At 46.8% G+C, this 17168-nt stretch overlaps 1 protein-coding gene across 2 annotated transcripts in view; it reads right to left on the reverse strand.

Annotated features, from left to right (window-relative positions):
* LOC311340695 (protein kinase C beta type) overlaps positions 1-17168 on the reverse strand; it is a 98618-nt gene that overhangs the window by 26636 nt on the left and 54814 nt on the right. For both annotated transcript variants that reach the window (XM_084465572.1, XM_084465571.1), the window contains exons 10-13: positions 3893-4066; positions 1840-1931; positions 690-752; positions 66-204 (exon numbers count right to left, since the gene is read on the reverse strand). In XM_084465572.1, coding sequence (XP_084321698.1) covers positions 66-204; positions 690-752; positions 1840-1931; positions 3893-4066 — 468 coding nt within the window. The remainder of the gene's footprint in view (positions 1-65; positions 205-689; positions 753-1839; positions 1932-3892; positions 4067-17168) is intronic.

The following is a 17168-nucleotide window of genomic DNA, read 5'->3' on the forward strand; positions in this document are numbered from 1 at the left end:
ACACACACACACACACACACACACACACACACACACACACACACACACGCAGACGGTCCAGTGACCTCGGGGGCGATGTAGTCGGGGGTCCCGCAGAAGGTCTTCGTGGTGACTCCGTCCAGCATGTTCTCCTTACACATGCCAAAGTCGGCGATCTTGATGTGGCCCTCGGCGTCCAGCATGACGTTGTCCAGCTTCAGGTCCCTGGGAGATAGAGAGAGGGGAGGGGCCCAACCACACGCGGGGGCCGGAGGTACGGTTTAGGAGCTGTACTTTTAAGGGTTATTAGTTAGAAACGGCACAGCCCATCCATCAGCTATTAGTGAGTGAAACGCTTTGTTGAAATATCTATTAAGAGTTGCTCGGCGCCGGCATCTGTGTCCTGGCTCATTTGGGGCCGGGCCTTTCTCCTTCTGATTGGTCGTGGCAGGGTATCCATCTGGCCTGTCAATCACAGGTGTGGCTAATGCCCCAGTTGTCAGTGGTGGAGGGACGTATGGAGGGAGGGAGCAGAGAGGGAGGGCATGTTTTTTTTTAAAATCTTACCCGCAGGACCTTCAAGCGCTTGGATAAACATACCTCCATATTCCGAGTTGTGTTCTCTGAGGTGGGGGTGTAGCTATATATAGTATATATATAGTAAAGATGTCATTTTGTAGTTTTATTTCGGCTGTGTGGTATATTATTACCTGTAGATAATGCCCTTAAGATGGAGGAAGAACAGCCCAATGGCTATCTCCGCAGCGTAGAACCTGTACACATGCGAGAATGAACGCACACACACACGCATACACACATGCACACACACACACACACACACACACACACACACACACACACACACACACACACACAAACAAACATCATTCGTCAAGACTAATTAAAGAGCATTAAGAACATGAGAAAATAAAAGGGGATAGACATTATTACACATCCATTTATAATAATCCCTTGTAAACCTTTTGCACATTGTGTGTGTGTGTGTGTGTGTGTGTGTGTGTGTGTGTGTGTGCATGTGTTTGCAAGTGTGTGTGTGTTTGTGTGTGAGTGTATGTGTTTCCAAGTGTGTGTATGAGTGTGCATCTCTGTCACTTGCTGAAAAGGTCAATGCTGTCTTCTCAAGGCAAGAGACCAGCTGATAAGATCAACAGGAAGGGCAATGCTGATCACAAACAGCAGTGTGTGTGTGTGTGTGTGTGTGTGTTTACCATTGTGTTTGCGTGTGTGTGTGTGTGTGTTTACCATTGTGTTTGCGTGTGTGTGTGTGTGTGTACCTTTATGCCTGTGTTTGTGTGTGTCATTATGCCTGTGGTTGTGTGTGTGTGTGTGTGTGTGTGTGTGTGTGTGTCTTTATGCCTGTTTGTGTGTGTGTACCTTTATGCCTATGTTTGTGTGTGTGTGTGTGTGTGTGTGTGTGTGTATGTGTGTACCTTTATGCCTATGTTTGTGTGTGTGTGTGTGTGTGTGTATGTGTGTGTGTGTGTGTACCTTTATGCCTGTGTGTGTGTGTGTACCTTTATGCCTGTGTTTGTGTGTGTGCGTGTTTGTGAGTATATGTTACAGTGGAAAAGAAGCAAGCAGTCTTCAACCAGTGGTGTGGGTAGGCATGAATGAGATGAGTATGTCTGCATTGCTAACGCCGGGGATCAGACCAGCAACCCTAAACCCTGAGCTAGTTCCACGGTATGGAAGTGAGAGGAAAGAAACTCTGCAATTCATTTTCAAGCTGAAACTATCTCTGGTCAAAGGGGCTGGTTTGAGTGATGAGATGGGCGATCAGACGGGTCTCTGTGACCACTGGCGGGGGAGACGTGTGTGAGCAGTACTGGAGACACTCACACAGCGTGCGGCTCTTTGAACTTGCCCACTTGCTGGATCTGATACATCAGGTCACCGCCGTTGATGTACTCCATGACGAAGTAGAGGCGGTCCTGGGGACGGGAGGAGAGACAAGCAAAGGGGAGACAAGGGCAGGGGAGGGGGAGGAGAGACAAGGAGAGGGGAGGACAGGGGAGGACAGGTGAGGAGGAGGAGGAGGAGAGGCAAGGACAAGGGAGGAGAGACAAGGGGAGACAGGGACAGGGGAGGAGAAATATGGAGAGACAGGAACAGGGGAGGAGACACAAGGAGAGAGGAAGAGGATGAGAGACAAGGAAAGAGGAAAGACAGCGGAGGAGGAGGAGGAGAGACAAGGAGAGACAAGAACAGGGGAGGAGGAGAGACAAGGAGAGAGGAAGAAGAAAAGAGGAGAGGAAGAGGATGAGAGACAAGAAGAGAGAAAGAGGAGGAGATACAAGGAGACATGAAGAGGACAGACAAGGAGATGGGAAGAAGAGAGATAAGGAAATAGAAAGAGGAGAAATAAGGAAATAGAAAGAGGAAAGACAAGGAGAGAGGAAGAGGAGATACAAGTAGAGAGGATGAGAAGGCGAGAAAAGGAGAGAGTGAGACGGGTCCATGTGTTCCCACTACCCTCCCTGAACGGAGAGAGACACAGTGCAGCAATCTGAGAGGCGTGTCCTCTCCCATTAAGGTGCGGTCAATACAGACACAACTCAATCTGCCTGACCCCAGGCAGTGCTGTGTTTGGTGGAGGCCTGGTGTTGTGCATGTGTGTGTGTGTGTGTGTGTCTGTGTGTGTGCGTGCCTGCGTGGTTATGTTTAGAAATTATTGTGTTTGTGTGTGTGTATGTGTGTGTGTGAGTGTGTGCTTATGTGGAGCCCGGTGGAGGCCTGGTGTGTGTGTGTGTGTGTGTGTGTGTGTGTGTGTGTGTGTGTGTGTGTGTGTGTGTGTGCGTGTGCACGTCTATCTCTTTTTCTGTCTTTTTATTTACAATGATTTGAATTCTAAGAATAAGTACAACAGTACAGTGTGAAAAGGCAACATGATCAAGGTAACCCGGTGTCTTTACGTTTGGTTCACATCCCAGCCCAACTATACTATAGACCCCCCCCCCCCAGAGGAGGAGAGCCCTGCTCGGCTGCCTTCTGTTTAGACCATTTAGACAACTGGTCCGCTGTTGGCATGCGTACCACTTTGGCTCGTCTTCCGTTTAGTCCGCTGGGCTGTTGTGTATCGGATCGCACAAATCAAAAGGTCGACGGAGGAAGGCGTGAAAGTCAAAATGGTTTATAACAAGCTGCTCGCGCACGTGTGCCGATTTGTGCATTTTTGCGTGTGTCCGTGTCGGCATGTGAATGCGTGTTTGTGTCAGTGTGTGTCAGTGTGTGTGTGTGTGTGTGTGTGTATGTGTGTGTATGTGTGTCTCTGTCAAACATGAGTGTGTGTCCGTCTGCGTATGACGGGGGGGGGCAGCTAGACCCCGAAACGTGACTGCGGCATTGAGTGTGAACGTGAAAGGGCGTGCCTCCACCACTGGACAGACCAAGGACTCATAACGGCTACCTGTGGGGATGGAGACCCTGTGTGTGTGTGTGTGTGTGTGTGTGTGTGAGTGTGTGTGTGTGTGCGCACACACACACACACACATACACTCTCCTCCTCTTTCTATTTACCTTTTTCCTCCGCTTTCTATTTCCTTATCTCCTCCTCATTCCATTTCCTTATCTCTCCTCCTCTTCCTGGCTCCTTGTCTCTCCTCCTCTTCCCCTCTCCTCCTCTTCCTCTCCCCTTGTCTCTCCTCCTCTTCCTCTCCCCTTGTCTCTCCTCCTCTTCCTTTCTCCTTGTCTCTCCTCCTCCTCCCCTGTCCATCCCACTCCGTGTCTCTCCTCCTCCTCCCCTATCCTTCTCTCTCCTTGTCTTTCCTCCTCTTCCTCTCTCCTTGTCTCTGCTGGACTGTGTGTGTGTGTGTGTGTGTGTGTGTGTGTGTCCGGTGTGTGCATGCGCGTGCATGCGTGTGTGTGTGTGCGTGCATGTGCGCGGGGGGCGTACCATGGTCTGGAAGCAGGAGTGCAGATGGGTGAGGAAGGGGGGCTTGCTGGCCAGAGCCAGCACCCTCTTCTCCACCATGGTGCATTCCACGTCGTCGTCCTGGATCACCACGTCCTTCTTCAGGATCTTGATGGCGTACAGCTCCTCCGTGCCCTTGCGCTCGGCCAACATCACCTGATGGCAGAGGGAGGGGAGGGGGGGGTGAGGGCGGTGGTAAAGGTAAAGTTAGGATTGGACGTAGGGGGTTTACAGACCCATGACGTCCTTGCGGACCCGTTCCACCGCAAGGGCCTGACGTGCGCCTCCCGAAAATCGGGAACCTTGTGTCGAAGGCGACGCAAGCAGCAAGGGCTGTGATTGGTCCACTAACTGCGACATTTCCGGCAATCCGCTTTTCCGGTTCTCACTTCCCTAAACACCGCCGTTTTTTAAAGGGTTTGAGTCGGTTCGCTGTGTGCACATTCTTGTGAGAAGATAGAAGATAGAAGATAGAAGAGACCAAATTGAAGAGCGTCTGGTGGAGGAAGTGCGGAGATGCCCACACATATACAATGTCACTCTTTACAAAAAACATAGCGCCCCCTACCCATGTGGTGATGAATTGCATAGCGACGCGTAAACCCGACAGAACCAGAACAGGTTCACGACTGCGTTGAAGCGACTGTGTGGTCATTGCATTGCGTCAACGTGGACCCAAAACCCAACCTTAAGTCATTGTAGTGTAAAGTGTGTAAACGTTGGTCAATGATACACAGTTTGGATAGAGTAGTGTAGATGTGAGAGGCTTCCTGGTCACACAGAGACCACATGCTGGATCTCTCTGCTGCAGATCAGTCCGGCCTTGAGCCAGTTGAAAGGCTCTCCCATTTTTTTTGACATGAAATAGACTGAATAATGGTGTTACAAGATGGGCAACAACTGTGCACAGAAGGCTTTTTTTTCCGGAGGAGAAAAGCTTTCAACTGGATTTTGAAAGAGTGAACAGAACAAGAGTGAGGCTTGATTGTTTCATCTGATTGGCTGGAGCTTTTTGAACACTTTAAGGCCACGCCCATATGTGGAAATCAATGGCTGCCCAGCCAAGGCCAGACTTGGATACCTGGATGGTCTCACTGCTGTATTCCTGCATTTATTAGCTATTCACACATTATCTCTGGATACCTAATATATTTGGACTGGATATTATTATTCTTTGTATTTTTTTTTGGCCCATATCTCAACCTCTGACTGGTAAAAAGTTTGCCAATTTCTCATATATATGTATCCCTGTATGTTAGATCTCCAAATAGATTGGGAGCGATTTGCCCATAGGGGGCGCTAATACTTTTTTAACACATTCAAACGCTTAGACATGCCGCTGAAAAACTGTGAATATATGAATATATGCCTTGGTATATAGGCATTGTTTCGCATGCCTCTTGGACTCTTTCTTGCCTCTTGGACCAATAATGTCCATAAGGATAGAATAACCATTTGGTAAATGACACACGTGACCCCGGAAGGTTTGTCAAAGTCAGAACGCACCACAGTGCCTGTTCTCCTGATTTTGATTAATTTCCGAGAATGGGAGCCAAAAGAAAATGCCTGAAAAAAATACTGAAGGAGGTTGTTGCGATAAATAACATCAACATAATTGGGCTATTATAAACCGTAGTTAAGTAATTGCACATGTGCCGTGCTTCATAGTCAAAACAGGCCTTGATAAAAAGGCTCACTGAAGGTCACTTGTTATATTCTCCACTATTGTTTTCTGCCGTGGAATAGAGCACCTCTCTCTTTTTCTTCCATTCATTCTCTTAATGTTATTTAGGAAACGTGTTATTTTGCTGTCATCATAAGCGTTCCACTTGTCATGCAAAAAAGCCTTTTGTCATGCAAATAAAGCGTTTTGAATTTGAATTGAGATGGGTTCGGGGACCAGAAACTATATAGGAATGTTTTTTTTTTCTTTCTAGGTTTCTTTATTTCATATGTGGGGGGAAAAGATGGAGGGTCTTGTTAAGGGAAGAGGAGGGTGGGGGTGGTGGTGGTGGTGGGGTTGAGATAAGGCGAGGTGGACAGGCGATGAGAGGAGACGGATTAACAAAATAAATGGAGGAGCAGAAGAGAGGAGCTTTAGAGGCTTTGAGCACGGAGGGAAGTGTCTAAAGTAAGATGCAAAGGAGGAGAGGGAGGGTTTGTGTGTGGAGGAGAGAGAGAGAGAGAGAAAGAGAGAGAGAGAGAGAGAGAGAGAGAGAGAGAGCTTTGAGATTGGCAGCAGTCAGAAGCATATTCTCTTTAATCGAGGAAATCTGGGAACACATCTGCTCGCAATAGTGCCTGCAGGACACACCCACACACACACACACACACACACGCACACACGCACACACACACACACACACACACACACACACACACACACACACACACTCACTCATACACAAACACACCCACTCCCACACACAAACACACACACACACACACACACACACACACACACACACACGTGTGTGGGCAGGCAGTGATTTCACAGTTATCATTGAGGCCTTCTGTTTCCCTGGAGATTGGCCTGTATGTCAGTGTGTGTGTGCATCTGTGCATGTTTTGGTTTTGTGGGGTGTGTGTGTGTGTGTGTGTGTGTGTGTGTGTGTGTGTTTAGAAGTGATTGTGTGTGTGTGTGTGTGTGTGTATGAGTGTGTGCTTATGTGCACTGGCAGAGTACCAGGGGATGCAGGTGTTGTGACTGGACCTGGGCCTGCAGAATGTGTGGGGCTGGGAGGGTGGTGGTGTGTGTGGGGCTGGGAGGATGGGGGTGTGTGGGGGTGTATGTTGGCCTGGGAGGGTGGGGTTGTGTGTGGGGGTGTGTGTTGGCCTTGTAGGGTGGGGGTGTGTGTGTGTGGAGAGTTGTGACGTAGTGTGTGAGGAGGATGTTAAGTTCCTGGTTAAGGGAGATCCTCTTTGACCACCGTTACCATGGGTGATTTATTTTTAAAATACACTGACGCAAATCACGATTTCTTCAAAGCACTAAAATGACTCAGACATACCAAACATAAAACATGGAAATCTAATTTGTGTATGCAAATGTAATCCTCTCTTTAATGTACGTACGTAGATGATGACGGAGTGTTTATATATCAAGAGCATGTCAGATTGTGAACTTGCTGAAAGTAATTGTGCTGTTCTTTATGTTGTTTCTCTGCCATGATAATGAAGTTAATGTAATTGTTCATGTTTACGCTTTTGGTGACAACGGTTACATTCTGTGCTATGTGTTTGTTCATTGATTTAATTAATCAATGAAACAAGCGGCGAAACAAGGCGTGCAACCACATTGGTCAGGGTGCCCCCAAATGAACAAGTTAGTAGAAAATGTTAGTTTCCAAACATCATCTGAGACTGGGTTTTATTGGGTACCGTAATAACGGCGCTGACACTTTTTTTAACCGAATGAACCGAACAATATACATACACAACCCAAACCGTGACTACCGAACTGAACGGTTCCGATTTTTTACTTGAACTGTCCATCCGTAGTATGTATGTATGTATGTATGTATGTATGTATGTATGTATGTGTCTGTCTGTCTGTCTGTCTGTCTGTCTGTCTGTCTGTCTGCCTGCCTGCCTGCCTGCCTGTCTGTCTAAAATACATTTTCAATGTATTTTCTTTAATCTACACACATTTCGCGACAACTATTTTGCGTGTTAAAACATGAAACAATTGGTTGGCTTGGTTTTGATCTCAGTGAATCTGCGCTGCCCCGTGTTCAGCGGTGTTCCACACTATGTGTGACCTCCTGCTGTACTCAGATGGGGGGGGGGGGGGGGGGGGGTAGGGGTAGTGACTCACTCACACATGTCCTAGGACAGGCCTGCTTCTGTTTCACGCACCAGTACCCAACACTGTGATCGTCACGCCAACTCCATAATTAATTATCACATTAGAGCGATCAGTTTATACAAAATACAAAAGTCCTTGCGCTCGCAATTGATGTGTGTATGTATATGTGTATGTGTGTATGTTTGTGTGTATGTATATATGCATGTGTGTATGTATGTGTGTATGCATGCATGTATGTACAGTAAGTATATGGTTTGTGTTACTGTATGTGTGTGTGGAAATTCTGTCTCAACTTAAACAGAACATTTTGACTTCCTTAACAAAGGAATGGATTCCTGAATTTTTTTTAATTTGCATATAAAACGGTGAATAATCTACTGAAAGGTTAATGTGATGTAATGTGTGAGTTGTGTCCTTTGTTGTCTTTCCTCCTGTTTAAGCATCTGTGCTTTCCTGTTCTTGTCCTGTCGTTTCCCCTCTTTTCTGTCTTGTCTTGTTGCATTCTGTTCCTCAGCATTCACACACATGTAGTGCACAATAAAACATTATTACATGTATAAAAAAATCGAAAATATATGTAAAAAAAATCCACCATAAGATTAGGTTTAGGGCATTTAACTTCGAGCAATACCATACCGAAAGCTTTGCTGAACGTTTTGGTCGATTCTCCAGTCATTGTACATGGCTACATACACAGACTTCATATATGAGAGCAGAAAATGAAAGTGAAAGAGAAACTACATGAACTATGTTTATGTGTAGTATACAAGTATCATTAGTGTTCAGCATCTGCTGCTGAGGAAGTGAGGCTTTATATTGTATGATGTTTCTGTGTCCATGCCTTTGAATGCACCTGCTTCTTTGTGGGTGTGTGTGTGTGTGTGTTTGTGTGTTTGGTTGCATGTGTGTGTGTGTGTGTGTGTGTGTGTGTGCATATGTCTGTGTGTGCGAGCATGTGTGTGTTTTCATGTGTTTGCCCATGTTTGTGTCTGTGTGTGTGTGAGTGAGTGAGTGTGGGTGTGTGTGGTGCGTATGGTGTTCGTTCAACTCTGTGTATGTAAATACCCACTATCCCCCTAAAAAGTAAAAAAACAAAAACAAAGCAAGGACACCATCTGGCCCAGGACAAGGACGAGCGATGAGACAAACACCTCATCCACCCCATGTGCATATCCCATCCAGACCTCACTCATTATGCCACACGGTGTGTGTGTGTGTGTGTGTGTGTGTGTGTGTGTGTGTGTGTGTGTGTGTGTGTCTGACAGGCCACTCAAGAGACTGACTGCCGTCATAAACTAAGGGCAGTTCCAGTGTTCCCCCGTGTTGTGTGTCTATATAATTTGAACACATCTAATTGGATCGCCTGGCTTTTCCATCAGGGTTTTCTTTATAAAACATCATCATTGCTTGTAAACCAAGGGAGTCAGTATGAATTGTTGCAGAAGGAGGCTGCTCAGTGAGGGTCTGATGAGGGCTCATGCCAGGGAGCTGGCCTCAGCAACACCAGCCCATGAAACACGAAATACGATCACACTATTTGTGGTGGTGAAAAATAAAGGGATGGATATATTTCTTGGCTTGAAAATAAGTAAAGAGGTCCACATCCAAGTTTGAGGTTTTGGTCCAAGTTACCTTGAATCAAACAATATTGAAAAGTCAGAGTTCCAGGCATTAGTGGGAATGAAACAGCTGATATGCAAAAGATGCAACCAAAGGTGATCAGATCAATGTAAACATAGACTTCAGTATTGCAGCACTCCAGAAGTCTAACGAAGGGAGAGAGAGCGAACGGCAGAGGTAATGGGATGGACAACTTAAGGGATAGCGTATTTCATCGACTCTCAGCCCCTTATGGCAGCACTTTAATATCATTGTGACAGCCATGACACACAAGTCCTCTGTGTGGAAAGTAACCAATCAACCCGTCAACATTACAGAACTACCAACCCATGCAGCTACCCCAGAGGACCATCCACAGTCTAATGTTGCCTCTCTGAATCAGGATTTGAAGAGATGGGAGAGAGCATCTCTTCCCATCTCATCTCATATCCTGATTCACAGAGGCAACATTACAGATCTACCAACCCATGTAGCTGCCCTAGAGGACAATCTACACTCTAATGTTGCCTCTGTGAATCAGGATGCAAAGAGATGGATCTTTTCCCACCACACAGCAAGGGAATGTTCCGATGTGAAACGATCCTTTGAGCTCTCTGCTCATCATACGGTGAAGACCATGGTGGATTGCTTACACCAAAGGATTGAGGTTAACATCAGTAAGCCTCCCATCAACTCCACCCCCTTATACACAAACTTTCAGGAGTCCCGTGGCAATCCTCCTCAGTTTTCCTCGAGAGAACCACAGAGAGGAGGTCTTAATAACAGCAGCTGCCTTTGCACCATCTCCACCCAGCAGTTAAGATTGCATATCCATGTTTTGCTGACAAAGACACTGAAGCAGATCCTATCTCGTACACAGAAAATGTGAAGGGTAGCTTGCGGTGCGCCCCCTGTTGAATGTTGAAATCCCAGCTGCATTGAACTCTTTCTTGAAGGAAACCAAAGACATGCTGGTCTCAAGTCAACAGGGTGGAATCAAACTCCCCAGCCCTCAAGGAGTGGAAGCAGGACTTCAGTTAACATCAGCCTGTGGTGATCTCCAAAGGCTCAGAGCCAGGCCTCCAACCAGCTCACACCACCACTGCTACTGCACTCATATCGTTGCCATGCATTGCTGGATACTGGCAGCACCAACACCCTGACGCAAATGATCATGGCGTTGTGTGAAAAGGCAGAAGGAAGAACCGCCATGGAGTGTGCAGAGATGAATAATTGATGTGTTTGACGTGAACGACAATCATCTAGCTTAAAAAATGAAATGCATTACCATGTGATGAAGGGATATTTTTTTCCTTTCAACCACAAAGGGAGGGGCCCTAACAGTACAATGCATATGAAGATGTGTTTGGCAATGCCTGCAGCACAGAATCATCGGGTCAGACTACTTTCCTTTACACTATATGGCCTGGCGAGGCTGGGTTAGACCGTGTGCAGCGGCCATGACATCCCGATTACAACAGGGCTCCCCACTTGAAGGTGTGTCTTGAACTGATGACGCGCATCGTCAGACAGACCGGACACACACAATTACACCCGCAATGAAGAATTCAGCTTGACCTTTAAAGGGCTCATTTACGATTCTTTGCTGAATCTAAATCTCAAAACTAATTGGCAGCCATTTAATTCCAGATAACTCTTGTATACACATGTCCTTGATATTAGAAAAAAAACATGTTGAATATCACTTTCAGCAAACTAAAAGTGTGATATATTGTCCAATGTCTTCTAAAAACTAGATTCCATCACAAATATCGTGCACTTCTAACCCAACCTTCATCACGTTTTCAAATGACGTAGTTCTAGGAATGAACAAGCAATAACGAATCAAGCTGTTGAGAACTCTGGCTGTACTCTACGCACATGGTGATGAGTCTCAGACACATGAACACAGTTTTGTGGATTTGTAAAGGTTGTAAAGGACACCAGAGTGGCAGGAAGCTTTGGACGGTCTCAAGACATCTTGCAAATGCATCCATGCTCCTGGCGCCCAACTTCAAACTACCCTTTAAAGTGCAGATGCCTGCGATGTTGGACATAGTGCTGTTTTCACCCAAGAGATAGAAGGCAATGAACGATTCATTTCTATTGCATCCTGTCTCCTGAAACCGGCAGAACCAAAATTACTTTGTTACTGAACGAGAGTGTCTTGCTGTTGTTTGGTCAGTAGAGAAATGGGTAGAGTTCCCTGAAGGAAGACTGTTGACCACGCTGCCCCTGCATGGGTGTTTAATCAACCAAAGCCTAACTCTCGGTTTGTGGGGTGGACAATCAGACTGCAGACATTTGAGTTCCATGTGACTTACCAAAAAAGTCAATACAATGTGGTGCCAGATGCTTTGTCACATGTCCCAGTGGGTTTATCACCACAGTTGATGGTGTATCAAGTGGGTCAAGGACCATAAACGTACACTTTCCGATGCTTGGGCAGACATAGCTGCAGCACCACAGTATGACCCTAAAAATCCATTTATTAAGAAGGACGTCCAAATGAAACACAGAAGCAAGGGAGCATGACCTTTGTGATTGAGAATGGCTTCCAATTCCAAGCATTTTCTCTGAAGTGAGGGTATAAGAAACTGCACTTGTTATTCCCATCATAGATGGGGGATCTTCGGAGCATATGTGATTGCGCTGTACTTTAAAGACAATCCACTAAGTGGCCATGTTGGGAGAATGCAGACTCGCATAAATGGTAAATGGACTGCATTTATATAGTGCTTTTCTTACCAGTGGCCACTCAAAGCGCTTTACAATATTGCCTGACATTCATCCATTCATAAACACATTCACACACCAACGGCGGCATCAGCCATGCAAGGCGACAGCCAGCACGTCGGGAGCAATTAGGGTTAGGTGCCTTGTTCAGGGACACCTCGACACTCAGCTAGGAGGAGCCGGGGATCGAACCACCCACCTTGCAGTTACCAGCCAACCCGCTCTACCCCCTGAGCTAATGCCGCCCCAAGCCCTGCTGCACCAAGCCCTGCCATACTTCCCAAACCATAATCCTCTCATGACCAAACTCGTGCCAACGGGTGTGGTAAATTGTGTCAATTGTAAAGTACAAATTGTGGTGAATGCAGCAAAATCGTAAAACCATTTTCCACTATGTCAGGCAAAGACACCAAAGCTCACTTCACTTCACATTGATGTGGCCTTTCACGCTATGAGGTACATGAGCTACTATGAGCTACTTGGGTTCTGATAGGGGATCCCAGTTTACCTTTCATCTCCTCCATCAAGTCTGTCATCAACAGGGTTTAATAGACAAAACGAAACGCTACTTACCACACTTAATCTCACTAAAACACAACCCTGAAAACCATGATGGAAGATGTTTTGTTGAGGACCGACACATCCCATCAGATCAATGGCTAACCGACTGAAGGTATGCCATGAGTTTGGCCTGGCAACAATCCACTGAGTCCTCTGGAAAGTCACCTGACCAAGGCTCCTACTCCCTCCTGGAGAGACATCATACTGTAGGTTGCTAGAGCATTGGAAGAGCATTGGAACATATTGTGTTGAAGGTAGGGCTTATTTACAACCTCAAACACAAGCATGTGTCATTTGAACACAAGGACTCGTTGCGGGTGATAGACAAGGCACTGTCTCAGGTGGAAACGGCAGATACAGTATATGGCCAAACTGGTTCTAAAATGGAAAGGTGCTGCGAGTGTTTCAGAAAAACTTGGTCTGGTTAACTATAGAGTAGCCTTTACTGACCCGCCAGATAACCATGGGGGTGGGGGGGGTGTAAATATAAACCACACAATGAACCGTTTTTCACTCATTCACTTGGCTAGTAGTTCTGCTTAACTCTGCCGACCCACCCCCACAACAAGTCCCACATAGCCATAGCGTCTTGCGTCGGCATGGGCGGGGATGACTCTGATGATAACTTGTTAAAGGCGAAGGATGTTGAAGTATACATCACCATTCAAACACAAGGCCATTCATTGTGCTTTACAAAGGACAACATCACATGTTAGAACTACGCATTAAAAGCGGTGGCAAACCGAGCCGTTTTGAACCCTGCTTGAAACTAACAGTGTTGAAGTAGACCCCCCACCACATCTGTACTGCGATGAAAACTAAAAGCTACCTCACCATGCTCGGCTCAAACCCCGGAAACAGTGAGCTGGCTGGTCCCTGATGACCCCAGAGCGCTGGTGGGCTCATAACACACCACCAGATCACAGATGCATTCCTGTCCTGAACCGTCTAGTTCTTTATAAACCACAAGGAATATCTGTGAATCCTTAGTGTTCAAAACAGCTTCCTGTACCAAACATGGCCACATGCAGAACAACCCTACAGCTCATTCATATATTTGTGTGGCTGGCATCTCATTGCATCACCTCAGTACGACTTGTGTGTTTGTGTATTGCATGTAAAGAAAATGCCATATACAATTCCTCATGTAAATGTGCCTCACATGTAGAAATAAATCCATTTCAGTCATACTGTGCATACAACTTCTGCAGTCGGTTATCCTTGACACATACATACTCGTTTCACATTATGTGCATGCATGTGTGTGTGTGTGTTTGTGTGTGTGTCTCTCTGTGTGTGTATTTGTGTGTGTGTGTGTGTGTGTGTGTGTCTGTGACTGTATGTATGTGTGTGTCTCTATGTGTGTTTGCGTGCGTGCGTGCATGCGTGAGTGTGCGTGCCCGTGCATGTGCGCGTGCGTGTGTGTGGTTGTGTGTGCGTCTGCTCTGCAGCAGCAGCAGCAGCAGCAGCATTGTGATGCAGAGGTCCTGAGACGCGGCTGTAAACAGGAGCTGCTGCCGCAGCCGCCCACGCTGAGCCAGTGATGTGGAGGGGAGGCTCTGACTCAAACCCAGGCACACGTGAGGGCAATCTGCACACGCGCGTGTGTGTTCCCTACAAGGCCCGTGTGTAGTGTAAGAATGGGAGGATGGCGGGATGCATGGCGGTGCTGGTTCTAAGAGAGCTCTATGCATCGGGTACTGTGGGTGGGGGGGGGGGGGGGGGTGTGGGAGGGGGCATGTAAGGCACAGCGAAGAGACGTGCAGATGTGCAGCCATGCATCCCTCTGCACTGCTGCAGCATGCAGATGTGTGTTTGCGTTTGTGTGCCCGTGTGTGTTCTGTGTGTGTGTCTGTGTCTGTGTGTGTGTGTCTGCGTTGCGTGGCACGCCCGCACACATTGGGTTACCCGGGTAATGATGGACCTTCGACTCCATCTATTCACATTGACGTATCCCTGTCGCTTTAAAAGCCTGTTACCATGGAAACAGCAGGCAGCTGGCTCGCAGGTCTGGTGTACGCAGACAATGGTCTCGCTCGTTCTTTTCTCTCTCTCTCTCTCTGACTCTAATTCCCTCTCTCTCTCTGTCTCTCTTCATCCTTTTCGCTCTCTCTCTCTGTATCCTGATTCTCTCTCTTTCTACCTTCATCTTTACCTCTGTGTTACTCTTCCCTACCTCTCTCTCTCTCTCTTTCTCTTCTTCTGTGTTCATTCATATGAAACTCTACTCCCCCCCCACCCCCCCGCCAGCCTCATCTGTCTCTACACGTCTGCCTAAATGTCTGTATTCGTCCGTTTGTCTGTCTGTCTGTCTGTTGACCGTCTGAATGTGTCCGTCTATCTGTCTGTTTGCGTGTCTTGCCTGTCTGTCTCTGACTGTCAGCATCTGGATGTGAATGCCTGCTGGTCCGTCTTCCTGTCTCTCGCTCTACCTACGTCTCTCTCTCGCCCATTCAGCCTATTATTCTAATCTAATCTGTTTATATTCCAGTCCCCCTCCCGCTCTCTCTCTCTCTCTCTCTCTCTCTCCTTCGCTCTCTCCCGATTCATTCATCTCAACCTTGTCAGGGTCTGTCGTACCCACTGCTCTGCTCTGTAGTCGTCCTTCATCTCTCTCTGTGGTTCTCCAGCTCTCCTCCCTGTGTTCTGGCTCCCTGCCTCTCATCCGTCTCTATCTACCTGCATGTCACATGTAAGGGAGCTTCTCCTGTGCATGTACCTTTACACACACACACACACACACACACACAGACCACGCACACACACACACACACACACACACACACACACACACACACACACACACACACACACACACACACACACACACACACACACAGAGACACAAAAACACACACACAGACAACACACGCACCTATAGACAGACACACACACACACACACACACACACACACACAGACAACACACATAAACACACACAGACACCAATACACTCACACACACACACACACACACATATGGCTACCTGCATGTCACATAGGGCTAACGATTTCAGGAAAAGATCTAATTACGATTTTTCTGGTAGATATTGCGATTTCAATTTGATCCACGATTTTCTAGGTAAGAATTGATTTCAAATGTATTTATTAAGAAACATGCATGTAAACTAAAGTCCTTGACCAACAGCAGTTGTTACAACTGAAGAACTAAAAGAGCCATCTTTGACTGTCTTAACTAGTAGAGCAAAAAATCCTTAATTTTGTCAAGTTAAAAGAGTTAAACAAAATACAAAATAAACTTTACAGTAAATGAAATTGAAAAGTAATGGTAATAAAATAAACTCTTACTAAAATAAAATGACCCTTCCTCTTGCCTTCTGAAAAATATGTCAGACATAATAGGTGGGCTATGGCTCAGCAGCACCCAAATATTACACATCTATTCTGTAAACCAGGGGTGTCAAACTCAAACTGTACAGTGGGCCAAAATTGAAGTCTTGGACAAGTCGCGGGCCGGAGTTGTTGACGGGGGGGGGTGCGATCTGTCGGAGTTGACGCGCCAGGGTTACCGCGCCAAGACGCGCGTCAACACGTTAACGCTGAAATGTGATATGCCGGCGGGCCAATTGCTTTACATTAATTGGGGACATTACATTATAACAGGGTCCGCGGGCGGAATTGTTGACGGGGGGAGACTTTTCACCGGAATTTTTTTCGTCATGCACTCGTCGTGCAAATGCCTGTGGTGATTTTTCAAGTGTGAGTGGAGTATAAATAGTTAATAACAGATCTCGGGTCAGTCAGGAACACGGAAGAAACCGCGGCTTTGGCGATCACGAGATCGCGTTTTCGATCAGAAAACGATAAATCGTTCAGCCCTAATGTCACATATAAGAGAGCTTCTCACACGCACTCTTGTTCATGTACCTTAACACACGCACACGCACACAAACACACACAGACAAAACATTCACGCACCCACACACACACACACAGACAACACATGCACACACCCACACACACACAGACAACAACACACACGCACACACACACACACACACACACACACACACACACAGACAACAACACACACACGCACAGACACATAAACACACACAGACCACAACAGACACACAACCACACACACACAAACACACACATAAACACACACACACAGATCACAACGCACACACACACACACACACACACACACACACACACACACACACACACACACACACACAGACACACTCATGGCATGGCATTTGAATGGACCAGCTAAACAACAAGCCGCGGCAGTGTGACGCACAAGTCCCCCGCGTAAAGCCTCGAACAAACGATACATGTGATGAAAACAGAAACGACATCAATATCCATTAGGCCGCCCTGTTTTGATATTCCATAAAGCTTATCTTAACTGTGGGTTCACCCAGGGAGTCGCTGACGATGAGGCCGAACCTCAGTGCTCACTGATCACTCCGCCTTGTTCTATTGAGAGTGTGGGCAGCCCACCGCGACGGCTTTAAAGGTTGTCCAACGCGTGGGGAGTTTGAAGCTGTGGATACAGAAGACGGAAGGCCTGTGCACGTGTGCC

Source organism: Micromesistius poutassou (genome assembly GCF_964030765.1).
Source record: "Micromesistius poutassou genome assembly, chromosome: 1".
Taxonomy (NCBI): domain Eukaryota; kingdom Metazoa; phylum Chordata; class Actinopteri; order Gadiformes; family Gadidae; genus Micromesistius; species Micromesistius poutassou.